Source organism: Procambarus clarkii, chromosome 32 (genome assembly GCF_040958095.1).
Source record: "Procambarus clarkii isolate CNS0578487 chromosome 32, FALCON_Pclarkii_2.0, whole genome shotgun sequence".
In the NCBI taxonomy this organism is placed as follows: Eukaryota; Metazoa; Arthropoda; class Malacostraca; order Decapoda; family Cambaridae; genus Procambarus; species Procambarus clarkii.
The window spans coordinates 2,614,368-2,640,204 of NC_091181.1; the positions used below are offsets into that span (position 1 = coordinate 2,614,368).

General features: G+C 41.0%; 1 protein-coding gene and 1 non-coding gene across 3 annotated transcripts in view; one reads left to right on the plus strand and one right to left on the minus strand.

Annotated features, from left to right (window-relative positions):
* LOC123759252 (leucine-rich repeat-containing G-protein coupled receptor 4-like) overlaps nt 1-16,422 on the plus strand; it is a 105,682-nt gene extending 89,260 nt beyond the window's left edge. For both annotated transcript variants that reach the window (XM_069334956.1, XM_069334957.1), the window contains 2 exons: nt 1,803-2,039; nt 16,152-16,422. In XM_069334956.1, coding sequence (XP_069191057.1) covers nt 1,803-2,039; nt 16,152-16,397 — 483 coding nt within the window. In that variant the 3' untranslated portion in view covers nt 16,398-16,422. The remainder of the gene's footprint in view (nt 1-1,802; nt 2,040-16,151) is intronic.
* Nucleotides 16,423-20,279: 3,857 nt separating this feature from the next.
* TRNAT-AGU (transfer RNA threonine (anticodon AGU)) lies at nt 20,280-20,352 on the minus strand. Its single transcript has one exon. It is a non-coding gene; the product is annotated as a tRNA-Thr (tRNA).
* Between the last annotated feature and the right edge of the window lie 5,485 nt (nt 20,353-25,837).

Sequence of the window (25,837 nt, forward strand, 5' to 3'; positions counted from 1 at the left end):
TTAATCGCCTGGAAAGAGATGTTGTTGTCTTGCCTATATACTGAATTCTTTGAGGCTTTCAGTCCCCAAGTGGGCATTTGAAGGCATAGCCGACATTGGTCTCTTTTAAAGCGTTCTGCATTGTGTCTGGAGAGTTTCTCATGAGTAGGTTGGCCGTTTTCTTGGTTTTATAGTAGATCGTCGATTGTATCTTCTGATTTTTGTCTGTAGGGATAACGTTTCTATTAACAAAATCTTTCGGGACCCTTTCCTCCGTTTTATGAGCTGTGGAAAAGAAGTTCCTGTAAAATAGTCTAATATGGGGGAACAGGTGTTGTAATAGTTGTCTCTTCAGAGGTTGCATGGCGTTTCACCTTCCTTCTTCTGATGTCTTCACCGAAACCATTGGAGAAGATGTTGTTGACTAGGACCTGCCTTACCCTACAGAGTTCTTCGTCGACTTGCTTCCATCCTGAGCTGTGGCTGAGAGCACGGTCGACATAAGCGTTAACGACACTCCTCTTGTACCTGTCTGGGCAGTCACTGTTGGCATTGAGGCACATTCCTATGTTTGTTTCCTTAGTGTAGACTGCAGTGTGGAAACCTCCGCTCCTTTCCATGACTGTTACATCTAGAAACGGCAGCTTCCCATCGTTCTCCATCTCGTAAGTGAAACGCAACACAGAATTCCGCTCAAATGCCTCCTTCAGCTCCTGCAGATGTCTGACATCAGGTACCTGTGTAAAAATGTCGTCAACATACCTGCAGTATATGGCCGGTTTCAAGTTCATGTCGACTAAGACCTTTTGTTCGATAGTACCCATGTAGAAGTTCGCAAACAAGACACCTAGGGGAGAACTCATGGCGACCCCCATCTACTTGCTCTGGCCCGTGTGGCCCGTGTTCCCCACAGTAAGTCAACAAATTCCTTTGGAGACTTCAGGCTGAAGGTGCAAGGGACATATGGAGTCAGCATGCCGTTGAGTCGCTTCGCCAGTCTGTACGTGGGTGTGGGTATCTGACTAATAATTGGCCGAAGTGGGTTTCCAGGCTTATGTGTCTTGACATTTCCATACACGTATCCAGGCTTATATTCCCCAATAATCTTTGGCAGGTGGAGTCCGGATTTCTTGGCGTTCACAGTTTCGATCAATTTGTTGACCTTTTCCTTCAATTCGGCTGTAGTGTCCTTCGTTACCCTTTGGAATTTAGTTTGGTCAGAGAGTATGAGGTTCATTCTCGCCAGATATTCGTCTTTTTTAAGAATGACGTATATTGGCGACTTGTCACCTCTCCTGACAACTATCTCCTTGTTCTCACGAAGGCTCTTAGCTGCCGCTTTGAGCTCGGGGGACAGTATGGTGCTTCTGTAATCGTCTCGATTCTTTTCTCCTTCCGCAATAAGTTCTGCTTGTAAGGTGTCTTTGGTGGTGACCTTCTTTTGTGTCTCGAGGTCGAATATGTCGTCCAACAGGATCTCCAAATCCACTTTCCGGGCCATCTCACTTGGTCTGGACATAACGTGACAATTTATACCCAGATTTAGGAGAGTGACTTGGTCCTCAGTGAGGTTGATTCCTGCAAGGTTCAGGAAGCCGTCTCTTGGTATATATATATATATATATATATATATATATATATATATATATATATATATATATATATATATATATATATATATATATATATATATACACACATATATATATAATACAGGCTGTCCCCACCAAAATGAATTAACTAAAATAAAAAAAATTAACATTAATGCTCCTGACTCCTGCAAACAATTATTGGCACCAACACATGATTTATATTTACTTAAGATTAACTTGGAAGTGCTGGACCTGCACCTGAATCAGCTGAGCCAACTTCCCCCTCTGAGTGTGGAGCCTCTGAGAGCACTCCAGATCCTTCACCTTCACTGGAACACCTTGGTGGAGCTGCCTGTACTCATCAACAACCTGCACCTTCATGAGCTTCTCGTCAACGGCAACGCTCTCCTGGAGTTTCCTAAGTACATGTTCGGGAACCTCACCCAGCCTCTCACCTACCACTTTGTTGTGAGTTCCGCTTACTAATAGTATTGTATTTATTCTATAGTAATAATGAGGAATTTGTCTTTGTCACACAAGGATTCCCTCTCCATCCAGGCTAAGTGGCTTTCACATTTCCATGATGAGAATAAACTGGTTATAGCCAGTGGTAGGCATCCTATTCACGGACAAATGTAATAACAAATTAAATACTATCTGTTTATTTTGAAAATACCTATATGTTGTTCTTAATGCAATTTCTGTTATTCCGATCACCACTTAATAATTGTGTTTCTACTTTTTAATTTTTCTATTTCAGTTCTTAAGTGTTTCTGATCACATTTTCTTTTAAGTTATCCCACTGAATTTTTTATTGTTAGCCGTTCTTTATCACATTATGGCCGGAACACTTTGCGTATTAGTGGCTTTAGGCATTGTGCTGGTCGTACCTAGGAATCCTACACAGTTCTTGTATCATATGTCTGTATGTACTTCTGCTTAAAAAGATTATTATTATTATTGGGAAATTGAGCTCAATGCTCAATTGAGCATTGAGCAAACACATTCAGTGGTTGAATGAAGTTGAAGGAAAGACCTAGTATATGTGTAAGTGTTTTAAAAATAAATTTTCGGATGCAACCTACACTCTTTATCAAGGTGCTGTAAACAGTGAACAATGTGCTGTGCGTGCAATGTGATGTGCTGATCACGCACGGAAATGCGTGATGTATCTTGGGTACACGCCCGGAGGTGGGGCGTGATGACCTCATCATGGATGAAGTCTTCAGACAGTGATTGTTATGTGTGTGTGTGTTTTCTCTAAACTGTAACACAGTTTAATCAAATTAATAAACACAAATAATAGGGGTGGTTGGAGAAGAAAATATTTATGTACATATATATATATATATATATATATATATATATATATATATATATATATATATATATATATATATATATATATATATATATATATATATATATAAATGCATAGACGACATTGGTTTCCTTCAAGGCGTTTTGTTTGGTGTCTGGGGAATTTTTCATGGGTAGGTTGGCCGTTTTTATGATTTATGTTCTGATTTTTGTTTGTAGGGATAACGTTCCTAATAATAATATCTTTCAGGACACTTTCCTCCGTTTTATGAGCCGTCAAAAAGAAGTTCCTGTAAAACAGTCTAATAGGGGGTTCAGGTGTTGTGTTAGTTGACTCCTCAAAGGTTGCATGGCGTTTCAACTTTCTTTTTATGACGTCTTCAACATAACCATTAGAGAAGCCATTGTTGACTAGGTCCTGCCTTACCTTACAGAGTTCTTCATCGACTTGCTTCCATCCTGAGCTGTGACTGAGAGCCCGGTCAACTTCAGCGTTGACAACACTCCTCTTGTACCTGTCTGGGCAGTCACTGTTGGCATTGAAGTACATTCCTATGTTTGTTTCCTTAGTGTAGACTGCAGTGTGGAAGACTCCGTTCCTTTCCGTGATTGTTAGATCTAGAAAGGGCAGGTTCCCATCATTCTCCACCTCGTAAGTGAAACTTAGCACAGAATTCTTCTCGGATGGCTCCTTCAGCTGCTGTAGACGTCTGACATCAGATACTTGAATAAAAATGACGTCAACATACCTGCAGTATATGGCAGGTTTCAAGTCCTCGTCAACCAAGACCCTATTCTCTATGGTACCCATGTAGACGTTCACAAACAAGACACCTAGGGGAGATCCCATGGCGACCCCATCTACATACTTGTACATGTGCCCATCTAGACTCAAGAAGGGTGCCTCTTTAGTGCAGGCTTGGAGTAGATTTCTTAGTATGCTTTCTGGTATGTCAAGAGGAGTACAAGCCGGATCACTTTATACTCTGTCCATTATCATCCCGATTGTTTCATCTACAGGTACGTTGGTAAACAGCGACTCTACATCCAAAGAGGCTCCTATCACCATGGCCCATGCTCCCTGCAGCAAGTCAACGAATTCCTTTAGAGACATCAGGCTGAAAGCACAAGGTACATAAGGAGTCAGCAAGCAATTGAGTCACTTAGCCAATCTGTTTGTGGATGTGGGTATCTGGCTGATGATTGACCGAAGTGGGTTTCCAGGCTTGTGGGTCTTGACATTCCCATAAGCATAACCAGGTTTGTGTTCCCAATAACGTTGGGCAGGTGGAGTCCGGATTTCTTGGCGTTCACAGTTTCGATCAATCTGTTTACCTTCGTTTTCAATTCAGCTGTAGTGTCCTTCGTTGCCCTTCGGAATTTTGTTTGGTCAGAGAGTATGAGGTTCATTTTTGCCACATATTCGTCTTTTTTTTAATAATAACGTATATTGGCGACTTGTCGCCTCTCCTGACGACACCTTGTTCTCACGAAGGCTTTTAGCTGCCGCTTTGAGCTCGGGGGACAGTATAGTGTTTCTGTAGTTACCGCGAATCTTTCCTACTTCTGCAATAATTTCCACTTGCAAGATGTCTTTAGTGGTAACCTTCTTTTGCGTCTCGAGGTCAAATATGTCGTTCAGTAGGATCTCCAACACCACTTTCCAGGCCATCTCACTTGGTCTAGACATAACGTGACAGTTTATACCCAGATTTAAGAGAGTAATTTGGTCCTCAGTGAGGTTGTTTCCAGCAATGTTTTAAGAGGCCATCTCTGGGTCGTGGAATCGCCATAAGTCCTCCAAATAACGTTGTCAGTTTCTTGATGATCCTGGTTTCGGTGCAATTGCGATGTCGATCAATAAGGATGTCGAGTTGTTGGTCGATTTGACTACGAAGGTCTTTGTCGATATTAATGTTTCTCCATTGGTCTGTAGCATGAAGTAGTTGCGCTTTGCTATTGTTGATCTCATTTTCTACCTTGTGTATCTGATTTCGAATCATATCTTGACGATATTTTATCGCGAAGGCTTGATTTCTTGCTTCTCGATCGTGCGTTTTAATATTAGTATATTTTTGTTGCAGTTTTTCTTGTAAATATATGTTGTTGAATATGACCAAAAGGGTAAGATTAACCCTTAAACTGCTAAGGGGTCCTGAGGGGATTTACACCCCTGTGCGCATGAAAAAAAATCTAAAAAATTATTTCGTCTTCTAAAAATGTTAATTTGTGTTCCTTGAGCACGGGAAAAAAATCGTAGGTGACATATTTTGGGTGCAATAGGCCGAGGAAGTTTGGCAAAATGTGGACATTGACGGCGCGGTCGTCAGTGCCGATCAGCGTCACCCGAGCTGACAGGTGAGAGTTGCCACAATGATATTATCACTTAATTATTTTATGTCTGATGATTTTTTCTTAGTTTTTTCAGTAATATTATTCAATAATGAGTATTGTGATATATTTAAATAATAAAAGGGGTGAATAATTGCTATACTCAAAAGTATGGTGTGCATATTAGTGATTCAATTATTATGTTCATAAAAGAATAAACAAATAGTTTTGCTGTTATTACACTCTATACACACAGGTTATATATAAGTATCTGCATGTTTTGTTCACCATAACTGTACAACTAAGCTGATATAGTTAGTTCAGGCAATAAGAGTCGTCGCTACACTCAGTCAGCAGGCGGCTCCCTCACTCATTCAAGGTCACACGCACTAAACTTTCTCCCCCAACAATACTGTCTGCAGTGTTATTACACTATATACACATATTATATGTAAGTATCTACATGTTGTATGCACCGCAGCTGTACACCTAAGCTTATAGAGTGCCCAAAGAGCATAGTGGCCACCCTCTACACAACCAGACAAGTCATGCAGACGACGTCACCTCCGTCACCCATATGGCTCCTCCCAACATAATCCTTTTGCTGTTATTACACTAATACACACATTATATATAAGTATCTACATTCGTGTTCACCATAGAGAACCACTGAGCTGGTATGTTGAATGCAGACAATAACAAGTGGCCAACCAGTCAGTAAAGGATGCTATCTCCCTCCGTCCCTCAGCATCACTCCTCCCACAGCGCTAATTATCACAACAATCCTGCTATTATCACAATCCCTGTCATTTTTATCAGTCACGAGTCATCTGTATAATTGTCATCGCTAAATAATAGCAGTTATATACTTATTTTGACATTTTTCGGCGATGCTGTGGTCACAAGCTGAACAGCAATGCCATTCGCTCATGCAGCGTGTGCCAGCCTTGGTTGCTCCAACAGTACTGTGCCTCTCACACCTGAGAATATTGCCCACGATTTTTTTTAAATGGTGTCTGTTTTCAAGAGCCCTGAAGAAGCTAATGTGAATCCCATGTAGCCGCGAGCCATATGAATATAACCTAACCTATCTTTATAGGTTAGGTTAGGTTAGGTGGCCGAAAAAGTTAGGTTAGGTTAGGTTAGGTAGTCGAAAAACAATAATTTCATGAAAACTTGGCTTATTAGGCAAATCAGGCCTTGCATAGTAGGCTAAGAAGTGCGTTCTGGCTACTAGGTACGACATATATATATATATATATATATATATATATATATATATATATATATATATATATATATATATATATATATATATATATATATATATATATATATATATATATATATTGGTGTATACTGGCAGCAGGTTTTCTTTCAAACATGTTTCATTGAATATGACCGCATATTCTGTATTTATTATTTTCTGGTTTAGGACTTCTATCCCTCTAACTATTTTCTTAGCATCAGGGCTTAATGATGACATACTCGTAATAGTAAAAGACTCAGATGAACTAATTGACCTAAAAAGACACCTAGAGAGAGAGTCAGTACTCCGATTTACACATGAAAATAGTGAAAATAACAGTCTGCCATTCTTGGATGTACTAATAACAAAAACAGGAACCTCTTTAAGCACCAACGTATATACCAAGCCCACCAACATAGGATTATGCCTGAACGGTAGAAGTGAGTGCCCCCAAAGATACAAAGCCAGTGTTCTCAATGCTTATATTCGTCGAGCGCTTACCAACTGCTCTGAATGGAGCAACGTGAGTAGAGAGTTTGAAAGAGTAACTCAGGTATTGGTGAACAACGGATATAGCAACGCGGAAATAAACGCTGCTATTAGAAGACACTTGGACCGTTGGTATAATTCAGAACCTAGAACAGAAACCACAACACCCCCAATAAAATTATATTACAAATCAACCATGCACAGTGAACATATAAAAGAGGAAAGAATAATGAAAGAAATAATCCGTAAAGGAGAAAAAGCACTACTCCTAACCAAAACATAAACCTGATAATATTCTACAAAACCAAGAAGACTTCCGAACTCCTTATCAAAAACAGCCCGAAGCCGACGGAGAACCCTCTACAGCAGTCAAGCGTTGTATACATGTACACTTGCCCCCACGAAAGATGTAACCTTCAATGTAAGTACATAGGTATGACGTCGACCAAGCTGACGAGGCGTTTGACATGCCATCTTCAATCTGGTGCCCCTAGGAATCACATGAGACAAGCCCATGACATTACTCTAACAAGAGAAATGTTGAACAAGAATACTTGCATAATAGACAAAACCCAAGATTCAAGAAGATTACAAATTCTTGAGGCAATTCACATAAGAATAGAGCGACCTACCATGAACACCCAAATCACGGAACTATTTACTCTACCCACCATGAGAGTAAGGACAAGACAAGAACATATCGATGCCAACACAGAAGACAATGTCCAACATAACAGGCCAATTACACTGGATTAATCTTTGTGTTTAGATAGGAGATGCCTCGTATGGGCCAATAAGCCTTCTGCAGCCCCTATGTTTATCCCTTATGTATCCCCCCCATGTTTTCACCTTCATTGTATTATCACCTGACCTAATGCGGGTATAAAATCAACTAGTATTGTAAGATCTGTTCACTTGAGAATGAACCATGGAGGTTCGAAACGTCGTGCAAATTATACAAATAAGTGTAATACACTCTATAGTAAATCACTTCTTTTCTTCACCTTAAAAGTACGAAAATGAGTTTTGGAGAACTCCTATTTCAATTAAGCCCTGATGCTAAGAAAATAGTTAGAGGGATAGAAGCCCTAAACCAGAAAATAATAAATACAGAATATGCGGTCATATTCAATGAAACATATATATATATATATATATATATATATATATATATATATATATATATATATATATATATATATATATATATATATACTTTACCTAACTTTACCTATCCTAACATAACTTACCTTACCTTCCCTAACTTAAGCTAACTTTACCTATCCTAACTTAACTTGCCTAACTTATTCTGCTTAACATAACTTACCTTACCTTCCCTATCTTACCTAACTTTGCCTATATATATATATATATATATATATATATATATATATATATATATATATATATATATATATATATATATATATATATTAGTATATTTTGGAAGCAGTCTTTCTTGTAGACATATATAATTAAATATGACCGAAAAAGTAAGATTAATAATTCTAACACGAATTTTCTCGATCTTTCTTACGTTTCTTTTCACTGTTGATGGTAATTCAAAAATCAATTCTCCAAAATTCATTTTTATTTCTACTCTGACACGACACTTGAGCGCGTTTCGTAAAACTTATTACATTTTCAAAGACTTTAGTTTACACACACACACACAACTTTAACTGAATAGAGCTTAAACATCTTCGAGTTTTTTATACCTACATTTGGGTGATGTGACATGTTACAATAGTTTTGGATGAGGTGAAAATAAACTTTTAACACAAGACAGGACACGAAAAAATGGGTTTTAAAGGTAGGTAACTGCAGAAGGCCTATTTTTATTGGCCCATATTTCTTGATGCTTCTATATTGGAGCAGAGTCTTGAAGTGGGTAGAATATAGTTGTGCATTAATTGGCTGTTGATTGCTGGTGTTGACTTCTTGATGTGTAGTGCCTCGCAGATGTCAATCACCTGCTATCGCTGTATCTATCGATGATTTCTGTGTTGTTTGCTAAGATTTCTCTGGTGATGGTTTGGTTGTGGGAAGAGATTATATGTTCCTTAATGGAGCCCTGTTGCTTATGCATCGTTAAACGCCTGGAAAGAGATATTGTTGTCTTGCCTATATACTGAGTTTTTTGAGGCTTACAGTCCCCAAGAAGGTATTTGAAGGCATAGACGACGTTGGTCTCTTTTAAAGCGTTCTGCTTTGTGTCTGGAGAGTTTCTCATGAGTAGCCTGGCCGTTTTTCTGGTTTTATAGTAAATCGTCAGCTGTTTCCTCTGATTTTTGTCTGTAGGGATAACGTTTCTATTAACAATATCTTTCAGGACCCTTTCCTCCATTTTATGAGCTGTGGAAAAGAAGTTCCTGTAAAATAGTCTAATAGGATGTATAGGTGTTGTGTTAGTTGTCTCTTCAGAGGTTGCATGGCGTTTCACTTTCCTTCTTATGATGTCTTCAACGAAACAATTGGAGAAGCCGTTGTTGACTAGGACCTGCCTTACCCTACAGAGTTCTTCGTCGACTTGCTTCCATTCTGAGCTGTGGCTGAGAGCACGGTCGACATAAGCGTTAACAACACTCCTCTTGTACCTGTCTGGGCAGTCACTGTTGGCATTTAGGCACATTCCTATGTTTATTTCCTTAGTGTAGACTGAAGTGTGGAAACCTCCGCTCCTTTCCATGACTGTTACATCTAGAAAGGGCAGCTTCCCATCCTTCTCCATCTCGTAAGTGAAACGCAACACAGAATTCTGCTCAAATGCCTTCTTCAGCTCCTGCAGATTTCTGATATCAGGTACCTGTGTAAAAATGTCGTCAACATACCTGCAGTATATGGCCGGTTTCAAGTTTACGTTCATATATACATATATATATATATTGTTGTGGTTTCACCTCTCTATTCTATCCTTTGGGGTGAGCAATAGTTATGCTCAAGGTCACTCACCGTAGCCCTGCGGGTCTTCACTCGATCCTCACGGCGCCACTGCACGCCAGGAGAGTCTCCCAGTCAATCTTAACAGCCTCTGATTAAGAAAGAGTGGGAACACGACTCGTCCACTTGACTGTCATGTGCCCTCCCCAACAATAGGGCTCTACGGTTAACCACAAGGTCGCCAACTGGTGTTTTAGGTGGCCAGTAACACCATCAGAGGACTGGTGGAATTAGTGGTAGCCTTGGCAAGGTCACACTCAAAAGATCAGGAATCAGGCAGGTACTTATTGTTATCACTCTATGCTTTCAGTATAATATAGCCACAAGATCAATGGAGGGAATGATAAAAACACAAAGGTGGTTTTGTATTTTACTTAAAATGTATGAAAGATGTCACAAGGCCAAACAATAACAAATAATACAACTGATCCTGACGCGGCCGGTAATTCCCACGGATAGTATGCGATCACTAAGTGGCAACACCTCCCCTCCTTGTCAATTGTCAAGAACAGCTGATCGCCTGGCCTCTCCGCACGAAAGCTTTGCTTGTTTTCTAGATTCACGCGCTCTGTTTCTTTAAATTCTCCAATATTACTAGAAACTCGCACACTCGATATTGGCACAAATAAACCGTATTACTTAGTTACACTGTACTCAGGCTCAAACAGTCTTTTCTACAATCAATGCTATAATGATTCACTGTAATGGATTTCACAGCCCTTCATTCAATGACATATTATAAAGTATTAACACTGGCGTTTTCAGTACTTTCTCTTGTGGGCGATAACGCAATAATTCACTGTACTCACAAATGATTAATCACTGCACGAACACAGACATAATAATGCATATAGATCAGACATCAGTAAATGGTAAAATAAATAGTTTCTGGGCACATAGCCTAACTTCCAAATACTGGCATAATATTATATATAATTTATCACTATATGTTCACACCAAAATCTCTAGAAAGATATACACAACACAGTAAATTTATCACTTGTTCCTGGTGCCTGTACACACCAATAATCAACATAAGTATTACAAGTACTCTTGATAGTACTACACGGCAAACTGGTGCCTTACTGTGACATTGGTGAGACTTGCTCACGACATATAAAATCCTTAGGCTAGATAATATAGCCGAATAATATAGCTAACTAAAGGGGAATGGGGAGGGAACTAGAAACACCTACTTCACCCTATCCTCCGATGAGAGTCGAGATGTAGCTCCTGGTCCTCGTGTCGGGAACGCCCCCACACGACACGTCGTCGTGTCCTACCAGAGCCTCTCGTCGTCCCACCGTTTAGCGCGTCGTCTCCGTGCCCACTTCACTGCAGGTCCGTGCTCCTTCCTGACTTCTTGAAGGGTTGGAGTCGGTCTCCTGGCCGTCGTCTTCTCCCAACAACGGCTGTCGCCTATGTCTCAGCTACAGTCGTCCGGATTCCCAAATAGTCCTCTCTTCCTCGGCTACCCAGTGGCTCTGTCAGCCACTACGCTGCTACGAACTGGTGAACTGCCACAGACGTCACATACGTCACTGCACGGCTTCACTGCTTCTTGCACAGTACCTGACTGGAGCACTTGTTGCTCAAATAACCGTCAATTCCCTCTTCTGGTTCAACACATGAACTAGGGAAGACTTCTCAGAGTACTGGCGGACTTTAGGTGACGCGTAAATCCACGGGAGCGGGAAACAACTGTCCAACTGACAGGACCAACCGTCGCACGTCCGACCTCTATGACGTGTCGTGTCTGACTGCTGGCGCCAGCCTGGCTCGCGGGCCGGACCCCCTTCCTTCGTGACGTCACTTTCGCCACGGGAGGTTTTCATTGGCTCCCGGTGCCACATTGCTGTCGGTGACCAATCCGGTGCCACTGACGTCACACGGTTTTAGCGGGAAATCAGGGAGGCAAGCGCCATCTTGGCTCCCTAAAGGGCCTATACCACAGGCCAAAATATTACTATTTCACTAATTTCTCGGCTCTCCGAGAACACTTCACTCTCTCCCATATATCAAATTGTAGCCTGCAACGTAGAGAACGCTTGGGAAAAGTAGACATGACTCTTACTGCAGGCGTGGGAGAATTATAAGGGGGGGGAACTCCGTCACAATATATATATATATATATATATATATATATATATATATATATATATATATATATATATATATATATATATATATATATATATGTCGTACCTAGTAGCCAGAACTCACTTCTCAGCCTACTATGCAAGGCCCGATTTGCCTAATAAGCCTAGTTTTCATGAATTAATATTTTTTCGACAACCTAACCTACCTAACCTAACCTAACCTAACGTTTTCGGCTACCTAACCTAACCTAACCTATAAAGATAGGTTAGGTTAGGTTAGGTAGGGTTGGTTAGGTTCGGTCATATATCTACGTTAATTTTAACTCCAATAAAAAAAATTGACCTCATACATAATGAAATGGGTAGCTTTATCATTTCATAAGAAAAAAATTAGAGAAAATGTATAAATTTAGTAAAACTTGGCTTATTAGGCAAATCGGGCCTCGCATAGTAGGCTCAGAAGTGAGTTCTGGCTACTAGGTACGACATATATATATATATATATATATATATATATATATATATATATATATATATATGTCGTACCTAGTAGCCAGAACTCACTTCTCAGCCTACTATGCAAGGCCCGATTTGCCTAATAAGCCAAGTTTTCCTGAATTAATATATTTTCTCATTTTTTTCTTATGAAATGATAAAACTACCCATTTCATTATGTATGAGGTCAATTTTTTTTTATTGGAGTTAAAATTAACGTAGATATATGACCGAACCTAATCAACCCTACCTAACCTAACCTAACCTAACCTATCTTCATAGTTTAGGTTAGGTTAGGTAGCCGAAAAAGTTAGGTTAGGTTAGGTAGTCGAAAAACAATTAATTCATGAAAACTTGGCTTATTAGGCAAATCAGGCCTTGCATAGTAGGCCGAGAAGTGCGTTCTGGGTACTAGGTACGACATATATATATATATATATATATATATATATATATATATATATATATATATACATATATATATATATATATATATATATATATATATATATATATATATATATATATATATGTATATATATATATATATATATATATATATATATATATATATATATATATATATATATATATGTCGTACCTAGTAGCCAGAATGCACTTCTCGGCCTAGTATGCAAGAACCGTTTTGCCTAATAGGCCGAGGGATTTTCTATTTTTTCAATAAAATGTTTCGAATTGGTTTATTTGAATCATTAATATTATATTATATTAAGAACATAAATAATTGACTTAGTTATGTTAGTTTAGGTTCGGTTAAGATAGGTTAGGTTAGGTAGGGTTGGTTAGGTTCGGTCATATATTTACGTTAGTTTTAACTCCAATAAAATATAATTTATTCATACATAGTGAAATGAATAACTTTATCATTTCATAAAGAAAAAAACTAGAAAAATACATAAATTCAGGAGAACTTGGCTTATTAGGCAAATCGCGTCTTGCAGAGTAGGCCGAGTACTGAGTTCTGGCTACTAGGTACAACATATATATAGATATATACCCCATGTGCAGTTTAAGGGTTAATCATTCGAACACGAATTTTCTCAATATTTCCTACTTTTTTCTTCGCTGTCAAGGGTAACTGAAAAATTATTTCTCCAAAATTCATTTTACAGTTTTATTTTGGTCTGACACCTAAAGGTCTTTGGTAAGGGCTTCTTACATTCTCAAAGACTTGTTTACACTTATTTGTTTAAGACTTGTTTACACTTACTACTTGTTTACACGTAACAAAGACTTGTTTACACTTATACACATCATGCTTATATGCGTTATTGGGAAATACAAGCCTGGTTATGCGTATTAGAATGTCAAGACCCACAAGCCTGGAAACCCACTTCGGTCAATCATAGGCCAGATACCCACACCCACATACCGACCAAGTCTAAGCGACTCAACTGCTTGCTGACTCCTTATGTACCTTGTGCTTTCAGCGTGAAGTCTCCAAAGGAATTCCTTGACTTGCTGCCGGGAACACGGGCAACAGGGATAAGAGCCTCTTCTGGATGTAGAGTCACTGTTTACCAACGTACCTGTAGATGAAACAATCGGGATGATAATGGACAGAGTATATCGTGGTCCGGCTTGTACTCCTCTTGACATACCAGAAAGCATACTAAGAAAGCTACTCCAAGCCTGCACTAAAGAGGCACCCTTCTTGAGTCAAGATGGGGACATGTATAAGCAAATAGATAGGGTCACCATGGGTTCTCCCCTGGGTGTCCTGTTTGCGAACTTCTGCATGGGGACCATAGAGAATAGGGTCTTTGTTGACATGGACTTGACACCCGAAATATACTGCAGGTATGTTGCCAATATTTTTATGTAGGTACCTGATATTAGACTTCTGCAGCAGCTGAAGGAGGCATTCGAGCAGAATTCTGTGTTAAGTTTCACTTACGAGGTAGAGAATAATGGGAAGCTGCTCTTTTTAGATGCTTTTTTAGTCACGTAGAGGAACAGAGGCTTCCACACTGTAGTCTACACTAAGGAAACAAATATAGGAATGAACCTCAATGCCAATAATGACTGCCTAGACAGGTACAAGAGGAGTGTTCGTGTTAGAATTATTAATCTTATCCTTTCCTTATTAAGGGTATTAAACCTTACCCTTTATATATATATATATATATATATATATATATATATATATATATATATATATATATATATATATGTGTGTGTGTCTTACCTAGTAGCCAGAACGCACTTCTCTGCCTACTGTGCAAGGCCCGATTTGCATAATAAGCCAAGTTTTCATGAATTAATTATTTTTCGACGACCAAACCTACCTAACCTAACCTAATCTAACCTAACCTATAAAGATAGGTAAGGTTAGGTTAGGTAGGGTTGGTTAGGTTCGGTCATATATCTACGTTAATTTTAACTCCCCCCAAAAAAAATTGACCTCATACGTAATGAAATGGGTAGCTTTATCTTTTCATAAGAAAAAAATTAGAGAAAATATATTAATTCAAGAAAACTTGGCTTATTAGGCAAATCGGACCTTATTAGGCAAATCGGACCGAGAACACACTTCTCGGCCTACTATGCAAGGCCCGATTTGCCTAATAAGCCAAGTTTTCCTGAATTTCAATATTTTTCTATTTTTTTACTTATGAAATGATAAAGCTATCCATTTCATTTAATGTATTCCCAAATGGTCTGATGTTCCCATCACTGAAACATAAGAAAAAGAGTTAAAAAACGAAATGAAAAACAATGAAAAAAATAAAAAATAAACTATAGTCATGAAATGAATGGTATGGTAAACAACACAGCTCAATTCAACCCCAATGTCAAGCAAAATAATTAAATCAATATGAAAATAAATCAGAATCTATTAAAATTAAATTTATCAATGAATTCAGAAACATTGAAATGGAATCGTAACATATTTAGTATGGCGTGTGTTGCTATTACGTGCAAAAAATTAAGCTGTTTAAAAAAAAAAAAAGTTTTTACCTGTCACAGGTGTGGCGTCTATATAGTCGGTATAAAACACGTGCGAATTCAAATGAAACGTTATGTCAAACTTTCATGGCAATCGGTGAAGAACTTTTGGAGATTACAGTGTTTTGCTCTTATGTCCAACAGATGGCGCTTTTTGTAATAAACATGTTATTTCCTGTCACAGGTGAGGCATGTATATACTAGGTATATAAAAACACGCGCCTATTTGAATGCAACGTTGTGTCAAAATTTTAAAGAAATCGGTAAAGAGGTTTCACAGATTTCCCTCACATGAAAAACAGTTTAAAAAAAAGAATAAATATTTTTTCCCGTCACAGACGTGACATCTATAGAGCATGTATATAAAAACCCGCTCGGATGCGAATGGAACTTTGTGTGGAAATTTCAAGGCAATCGGTGAAGAACTTTCGGAGATTAGCAATAATGAACAAACGAGCATTTCCATTTTTATTTATATAGATATATAAGCATATATTATATACTGTCTATATAGTATGTCCTATATATTTATTTATTACACCTGAAAAAATTTGTAACTGAAAAATGTCGTAATTATTGGTTATTTACAAATGAGGGTTCACAAGTACATGTGCACCAAATGCGTGCACATGTACAAATGCAGAAATGACAAATACATGTGTATAAATACCTGTGCCCCTTTTCCAGGACAACCCAGCATATGACGTGTGGGCAACGATGTTGCTGGCATTGCCGGAAAGGAGTCACATCATGATGGGGAACGACGTATGGGTGTGGGCGGAGGACGATCAGGTGGCCCGGCAGCTGCTGCAGCAGTCACAGACCTGGGTGTTGCAAGATGGTCTCTCTCAGCCCATAGATCTCCCCTCTCTGGTCAGGATCTGCGGCTCCACACACATTGCCCACAATGGAGGCAGTCTCCCGCCATGTTAACATAATACAAATTATAATCACATTCCATCAGTCTTTAATTAACATTAAATTTGTACATATAGGGAATGGTGCGAACGTGGCACAATAGTTGACATATGTGTTCCTCAGTTCTGTTGACCTCAGCTGGATCTGACTAATAAATGAATGGGTGCCCGTGCGGCCAGCCTTCCCCATGATTTTCTGGGACCTGGACAAGCTTGCCAGACTTAGTGTTCCCCTATAATGGTGTACCAGGCATAATCAATCAAGCATATTTTTGGCTTTCAGGAAAAGAAGGTCATTATTCAACTGAATTAATCTCTGGTGCGCCCTCACTTGGATTATTGTATCCAGTCAAGAAAACATCATCTTCAGAAAGACAGCTGCATTAGAAAAACTTTAACACCAGGCAACAAAAATCATTGCAGAACTAATTCAACTACCGTAACAGGAACACAAGAGGGCCACCGGACTAATAACATTGCAAACCAGATATGACTGGGCTGCTCTCATCGAAACTTAAAATTCTGAACAATTTGGAGGAAGTTAATCCAGACAACTTCTTCTTCTTCCAGACAGACAACTTCAGGCCAGATGTAACACAAAAACGGAACACCAGTTTCAAGCTCAACAAGCCAGAACGTAGAACTGAAAAGAGTAGATGCTGTTATAGTAGCCTATACTATATAGTAGCATTAGCATTTAGTAGCATTTATAGAACTGAAAATAGTAGATGTAGATGCTATTGAGGCCCATAGTGTCATAAACCCATGGAACTACCTACCCGCCGAAGCCGTAAATGTCAAAACTCTGTTGAGCTTTATCACCCAGATTGAAAAAATCAGCAGGGCAAAAGGGGGACCTTGGACAAGAAACCAGCTTCCTGTCCTTGTCGAGGCCACTAGAGTGTAAATTTTACTATTGTTTGTGGTAAATTCAGCTAAATATTTTGTCTTTTCAATGGCATTCATTTCTATATAAATATTATTCTAAACTAAGCCACTCATTTTGGATCTTATTCTAACATTGGAATTTTAAAAATAATTTTTTGATTTATTTATATTTTTCACTCTTCATATGACCATTATGACAACAATTAAGAACTCTATGCAGACGAGGAGTCACAATAACGTGGCTGAAATATGTTGACCAAACCACACACTAGAAAGTAAAGGGACGACGGCATTTTGGTCCCTCCTGGACCATTCTCAAGTCGATTGTGATAAGGGATTGATTGATTTATGAAGATTAAGCCACCCAAAAGGTGGCACGGGCATGAATAACCCGTAAGTGGTGGCCCTTTTGAGCCATTATCAGTATCATTAGCTAATACTGGAGATCTGTGGCGGTGCGACTGCACCCTGCGTGACGGGAGATGTCTCCCGTGGTGATAAGGGAATGTTGTTGTTATAGATTCAGGTACTCGGAACGAGTTCCAAGTACCACGGGCTATGGTGAGCCCGTAACTTACCTGGCACAGGAGCGGGGCAAGTAGCACGGGCTATGGTGAGCCCGTAACTTACCTGGCACAGGAGCGGGGCAAGAAGCACGGGCTATGGTGAGCCTGTGTGATGAAGTTGATACAGGCTATAAATAGGCAAGAGAGAGGTGATGAGCAAGGCAAAAGGTACGAACGTTAAGGTGTAGTAGAGGGAATAGTAGTAGGAATAAGAACTGCAGAAGGCTCATTGGCCCATACGAGGCAGCTCCTATTATAACCACCAAATGAGAAGGGGATAGTAATAGGAATAAGAAGAGGATAGCAAGGGAACGTAAGAGAAAACAATGAACAGAAAAGAGAGAGAAGAGAGAAAGAAAAGGAAAGAGAAAGAAAGATAAATGGAAGGGTAAGCTTATGTTAGGTCACGTTTGTTAAAAAGATTAGAGCATTTGAGTATATATGATAAGGGAAGGAGGCGAGGCAATAAATAGGCAAGAGAGAGGAGAGGAGAAGAAAATCTTAGAGGAAGAAAAAGCAAGGCAAAAGGCACGAAAGGTAAGGTGTAATAAAAGGATAGTAATAGGAATAAGAACATAAGAACGAAGGTAACTGCAGAAGGTCTATTTGCCCATACGAGGCAGCTCCTATTAATAACCACCCAATAAGAAGGGGATAGTAATAGGAATAAGTAAGGGCTCGTTAGAGAAAATAAGGGGAAAGAAAAAGAAAAAAGGAAAGAGAAAGAGAGATAAAGGGAAGGGCAAGATTATGTTAAGTCACGTTTATTAGAAAGTTTAGAGCATTTGAGTATATATTTCGAAAGGGAAGAGTTAACACCAACAAGGCCAGGACTCAAGTTCATGTTGGGTACGTTGTGTATTTGAGCCGATTCAACAAGACGGCGTCTGTGAAGAGTAGAGGAAGGAAAGATTATTTTGGAGGAAGACCAATCAATAGGATGATTAGAATCCCTAACATGACAGAAGAGAGCATTGAACAAATCCGCAAGGGCCGTGACGAGGATTCGAGCCTGCGACTGAGAGCATCCCAGACGCTGACTTAATCGACTGCTTAAACATGGTTACAGGATGCTCTCGGACGCAGGTTCGAATCCTCGTCACGGCCCTTGTGGATTTGTTCATTTGATGCATCACGCCATTGTGATTTCTGTGTGTAAGAGAGCATTGTTTGTGTCTGCAGACTTAACACTTCTATTGTGTTCTTTAAGTGTCATTAAGTGTACGGCCAGTTTCACCAAAGTATTGGAGAGGACAAGATGAAAAGGAAATAGAGTAGACACCAGCAGCATTAGAAGCAGGAGGAGCAGTGTGGACTAGATTACTACGAAGTGTGTTAGTTTGTCGAAAGGTGAGTTTAATGTCAAGAGGACGAAAGGTATTGGTAAAAGTTTTGAGTTCAGATATGAAGGGAAGGCAGAGCACAGTGCTACTAGTGTTGGTTTAGGATGAAAGAAATTTAGTTTACCTTGAGAATAGGCACAGTTGATAAAATGCAAAGGGTAACCAAGGATAGAGAATGATTTGTAGATAAAGCCAGTATCAGAATCAAGAAACTGAGGGTCGCTGATGCGTAGAGCGCGGAGGAAGAGAGAGACGAAGACACTTTCCTTTTTTTTTAATCATGTCTCTTTTTGATAGTCTTGTATCTTTCAAAGACGTGATGTTAATTTTATGTAGCTTTCCCTCCTAACTCATACGTCTCAGTTCTGAAAGAAGTCTGATGTCATACATCTGAACTTTCTCTAACTTCGCCATGTGCTTGACGAGATATGGACTCCACGATGGAGCTGCATACTCCCAGACTGGTCTGACATATGTGGGATACAAGATTATGAATGATTCATTGCATCAATTTCTAAAGGGAATTCTTATGTTGGCCATCCTAAGAACTGCGTATAGAAATGTTTGTAAGGAATTATTCAGAGCCTCGTATATCGCATCAGTTATGTCAGGTAAACAATGAAGTATGCGCTGGGTATGTGTATTTACTATTTGTGTCTGCAGAATACAAGCAAACTCTATTCATAATTTTAAAATTAGGTATGATAGGGAAATGGGACCGGAATCATTGCTGTAAACAACCGATGGCTGGAAAGGCGGGATCCAAGAGTCAATGCTCGATCCTGCAAGCACAAATAGGTAAGTACAAATAGGTGACTACACACACACACACACATACATTCATAAATATATATATCCTCAGGCAGCAGCCCGTAGCAGATGCCTTACTCCCAGGTACCTATTTACTGCTAGGTGAACAGACGCATCATGATGAAAGAAACTCTACCCATTTGCTACTGCCTCGGCCAGGAATCTAACCCGAGATATTAGGACTATAATGACCAAGCGCTGTCCACTCAGCCACGAGGCCCCTAAAGATGAATACCTCTTAGACCGTCAAAAGAAGAAGCGACACATTCTAGTTAATAATGTTAACAACTTTGCCTTCAGGGAGACTCGAACTCCCGACCTCTGGTTTACTAGACCAGCGCTCTGCCCACTGAGCTATGGAGGCTCTCCGAGGTTGTCTGTGTGTGTGTGTGTGTGTGTGTGTGTGTGTGTGTGTGTGTGTGTGTGTGTGTGTGTGTGTGTGTGTGTGTGTGTGTGTGTGTGTGTGTGTGTTTACTAGTTGTGTTTTTACGGGGGTTGAGCTTTGCTCTTTCGGCCCGCCTCTCAACTGTCAATGAACTGTTTACTAACTATTTTTTTTTTCCACACCACACACTCACACACACACCCCAGGAAGCAGCCCGTGACAGCTGACTAACTCCCAGGTACCTATTTACTGCTAGGTAACAGGGGCATTCAGGGTGAAAGAAACTTTGCCCATTTGTTTCTGCCTCGTGCGGGAATCGAACCCGCACCACAGAATTACGAATCCTGCGCGCTATACACCAGGCTACGAGGCCCCTGTGTGTGTGTGTGTGTGTGTACTCACCTAGTTGTACTCACCTAGTTGTGTTTGCGGGGGTTGAGCTCTGGCTCTTTGGTCCCGCCTCTCAACCGTCAATCAACAGGTGTACAGATTCCTGAGCCTATCGGGCTCTGTCATATCTACACTTGAAACTGTGTATGGAGTGAGCCTCCACCACATCACCCCCTAATGCATTCCATTTGTCAACCACTCTGACACTAAAAAAGTTCTTTCTAATATCTCTGTGGCTCATTTGGGCACTCAGTTTCCACCTGTGTCCCCTTGTGCGTGTTCCCCTTGTGTTAAATAGACTGTCTTTATCTACCCTATCAATCCCCTTCAGAATCTTGAATGTGGTGATCATGTCCCCCCTAACTCTTCTGTCTTCCAGCGAAGTGAGGTTTAATTCCCGTAGTCTCTCCTCGTAGCTCATACCTCTCAGCTCGGGTACTAGTCTGGTGGCAAACCTTTGAACCTTTTCCAGTTTAGTCTTATCCTTGACTAGATATGGACTCCATGCTGGGGCTGCATACTCCAGGATTGGCCTGACATATGTGGTATACAAAGTTCTGAATGATTCTTTACACAAGTTTCTGAATGCCGTTCGTATGTTGGCCAGCCTGGCATATGCCGCTGATGTTATCTGCTTGATATGTGCTGCAGGAGACAGGTCTGGCGTGATATCAACCCCCAAGTCTTTTTCCTTCTCTGACTCCTGAAGAATTTCCTCTCCCAGATGATACCTTGTATCTGGCCTCCTGCTCCCTACACCTATCTTCATTACATTACATTTGGTTGGGTTAAACTCTAACAACCATTTGTTCGACCATTCCTTCAGCTTGTCTAGGTCTTCTTGAAGCCTCAAACAGTCCTCTTCTGTTTTAATCCTTCTCATAATTTTAGCATCGTCCGCAAACATTGAGAGAAATGAATCGATACCCTCCGGGAGATCATTTACATATATCAGAAACACGATAGGACCGAGTACAGAGCCCTGTGGGACTCCACTGGTGACTTCACGCCAATCGGAGGTCTCACCCCTCACCGTAACTCTCTGCTTCCTATTGCTTAGATACTCCCTTATCCACTGGAGCACCTTACCAGCTACACCTGCCTGTCTCTCCAGCTTATGTACCAGCCTCTTATGCGGTACTGTGTCAAAGGCTTTCCGACAATCCAAGAAAATGCAGTCCGCCCAGCCCTCTCTTTCTTGCTTAATCTGTGTCACCTGATCGTAGAATTCTATCAAGCCTGTAAGGCAAGATTTACCCTCCCTGAATCCATGTTGGCGATTTGTCACGAAGTCCCTTCTCTCCAGATGTGTTACCAGGTTTTTTCTCACGATCTTCTCCATCACCTTGCATGGTATACAAGTCAAGGACACTGGCCTGTAGTTCAGTGCCTCTTGTCTGTCGCCCTTTTTGTATATTGGGACCACATTCGCAGTCTTCCATATTTCTGGTAGGTCTCCCGTCTCTAGTGATTTACTATACACTATGGAGAGTGGCAAGCAAAGTGCCTCTGCACACTCTTTCAGTACCCATGGTGAGATCCCATCTGGACCAACCGCCTTTCTAACATCCAGATCCAGCAGGTGTCTCTTGACCTCCTCTCTCGTAATTTCGAACTCCTCCAAGGCCGCCTGGTTTACCTCCCTTTCTCCTAGCACAGTGACCTCACCCTGTTCTATTGTGAAGACCTCCTGGAACCTCTTGTTGAGTTCCTCACACACCTCTCTGTCATTCTCTGTATACCTGTCCTCGCCTGTTCTAAGTTTCAATACCTGTTCTTTCACTGTGTGTGTGTGTGTGTGTGTGTGTGTGTGTGTGTGTGTGTGTGTGTGTGTGTGTGTGTGTGTGTGTGTATACGTGTGTGTGTGTATACGTGTGTGTGTGTATACGTGTGTGTGTGTGTGTGTGTGTGTGTACTCACCTAGTTGTACTCACCTAGTTGTGTCTGCAGGATCGAGCATTGACTCTTGGATCCCTCCTTTCGAGCATCGGTTGTTTACAGCAATGACTCCTGTCCTATTTCCCTATCATACCTGGTTTTAAAATTATGAATAGTATTTGCTTCCACAACCTGTTCCTGAAGTGCATTCCATTTCCCCACTACTCTCACGCTAAAAGAAAACTTCCTAACATCTCTGTGACTCATCTGAGTTTCAAGCTTCCATCCATGTCCTCTCGTTCTGTTACTATTCCGTGTGAACATTTCGTCTATGTCCACTCTGTCAATTCCTCTGAGTATCTTATGCGTTCCTATCATGTCCCCCCCTCTCCCTTCTTCTATCTAGTGTCGTAAGGCACAGTTCCCTCAGGCGCTCTTCATACCCCATCCCTCGTAGCTCTGGGACGAGTCTCGTTGCAAACCTCTGAACCTTTTCCAGTTTCATTATATGCTTCTTCAGATGGGGACTCCATGATGAGGCGGCATACTCTAAGACTGGCCTTACGTAGGCAGTGTAAAGCGCCCTAAATGCCTTCTTACTTAGGTTTCTGAATGATGTTCTAACTTTTGCCAGTGTAGAGTACGCTGCTGTCGTTATCCTATTAATATGTGCCTCAGGAGATAGATTAGGTGTTACGTCCACCCCCAGGTCTCTTTCACGCGTCGTTACAGGTAGGCTGTTCCCCTTCATTGTGTACTGTCCCTTTGGTCTCCTATCTCCTAGTCCCATTTCCATAACTTTACATTTGCTCGTGTTGAATTCTAGTAGCCATTTCTCTGACCATCTCTGCAATCTGTTCAGGTCCTCTTGGAGGATCCTGCAATCCTCATCTGTCACAACTCTTCTCATCAACTTTGCATCATCCGCAAACATCGACATGTAGGACTCTACGCCTGTAAACATGTCGTTAACATATACAAGAAATAGAATTGGTCCCAGCACCGATCCTTGTGGTACTCCACTTGTTACTGTTCGCCAGTCCGACTTCTCGCCCCTTACCGTAACTCTTTGGCTCCTTCCTGTTAGGTAGTTCCTTATCCATTCTAGGACCTTTCCCCCCACCCCCGCCTGCCTCTCGAGCTTGAACAGCAGTCTCATGTGCGGTACTGTATCAAAGGCTTTTTGGCAGTCCAGAAATATGCAGTCTGCCCAACCATCTCTGTCCTGTCTTATCCTCGTTATTTTATCATAGAATTCCAGAAGGTTTGTTAGGCACGATTTCCCTGTCCAGAACCCATGTTGATGTTTGTTCACAAACCTAATGTTCTCCAGGTGTGCAACCAGTCTGTGTGTGTGTGTGTGTGTACTCACCTAGTTGTACTCACCTAGTTGTGTTTGCGGGGGTTGAGCTCTGGCTCTTTGGTCCCGCCTCTCAACCGTCAATCAACAGGTGTACAGATTCCTGAGCCTATCGGGCTCTGTCATATCTACACTTGAAACTGTGTATGGAGTCAGCCTCCACCACATCACCCCCTAATGCATTCCATTTGTCAACCACTCTGACACTAAAAAAGTTCTTTCTAATATCTCTGTGGCTCATTTGGGCACTCAGTTTCCACCTGTGTCCCCTAGTACGTGTGCCCCTTGTGTTAAATAGACTGTCTTTATCTACCCTATCAATCCCCTTCAGAATCTTGAATGTGGTGATCATGTCCCCCCTAACTCTTCTGTCTTCCAGCGAAGTGAGGTTTAATTCCCGTAGTCTGTCTGTGTGTGTGTGTGTGTGTGTGTGTGTGTGTGTGTGTGTGTGTGTGTGTGTGTGTGTGTGTGTGTGTGTGTGTGTGTGTGTATGTATACATGTGTGTGTGCGTGTGTAATTACCTAAGTCTGTGTGTGTACTCGCCTATTAGTGTCTGCAGGATCGAGCATTGACTTTTGGATCCCGCCTACGGAAGGATGTGTGTGTGTGTATGTATACATATATGTGTGTGAGTGTGTGTACTCACCTAATTGTGCTTGCGGGGGTTGAGCTCTGGCTCTTTGGTCCCGCCTCTCAACTGTCAATCAACAGGTGTACAGATTCCTGGGCCTATTGGGCTCTATCATATCTACACTTGAAACTGTGTATGGAGTCAGCCTCCACCACATCACTTCCTAATGCATTCCATTTACTAACTACTCTGACACTGAAAAAGTTCTTTCTAACGTCTCTGTGGCTCATTTGGGTACTCAGCTTCCACCTGTGTCCCCTTGTTCGCGTCCCACCAGTGTTGAATAGTTCATCCTTGTTTACCCGGTCGATTCCCCTGAGGATTTTGTAGGTTGTGATCATGTCCCCCCTTACTCTTCTGTCTTCAAGTGTCGTAAGGTGCATTTCCCGCAGCCTTTCCTCATAACTCATGCCTCTTAGTTCTGGGACTAGTCTAGTAGCATACCTTTGGACTTTTTCCAGCTTCGTCTTGTGCTTGACAAGGTACGGGCTCCATGCTGGGGCCGCATACTCCAGGATTGGTCTTACATATGTGGTGTACAAGATTCTGAATGATTCCTTACACAGGTTCCTGAACGCCGTTCTGATGTTAGCCAGCCTCGCATATGCCGCAGACGTTATTCTCTTTATGTGGGCTTCAGGAGACAGGTTTGGTGTGATATCAACTCCTAGATCTTTCTCTCTGTCTGTTTCATTAAGTACTTCATCTCCTATTCTGTATCCTGTGCCTGGCCTCCTGTTTCTACTGCCTAGTTTCATTACTTTGCATTTACTCGGGTTGAACTTCAACAGCCATTTGTTGGACCATTCACTCAGTCTATCCAGGTCATCTTGTAGCCTCCTACTGTCATCCTCTGTTTCAATCCTCCTCATAATTTTTGCATCGTCGGCAAACATTGAGAGGAACGAATCTATACCCTCTGGGAGATCATTTACATATACCAGAAACAGTATAGGTCCAAGGACTGACCCCTGCGGGACTCCACTTGTGACGTCTCGCCAATCTGAGACCTCACCCCTCACACAGACTCGTTGTCTCCTGTTGCTTAGGTACTCCTCTATCCACCGGAGTACCTTCCCTCTCACTCCAGCCTGCATCTCCAACTTTCGCACTAGCCTCTTGTGTGGCACTGTATCAAAGGCTTTCTGACAATCCAAAAATATGCAGTCTGCCCACCCTTCTCTTTCTTGCCTTATTTTTGTTG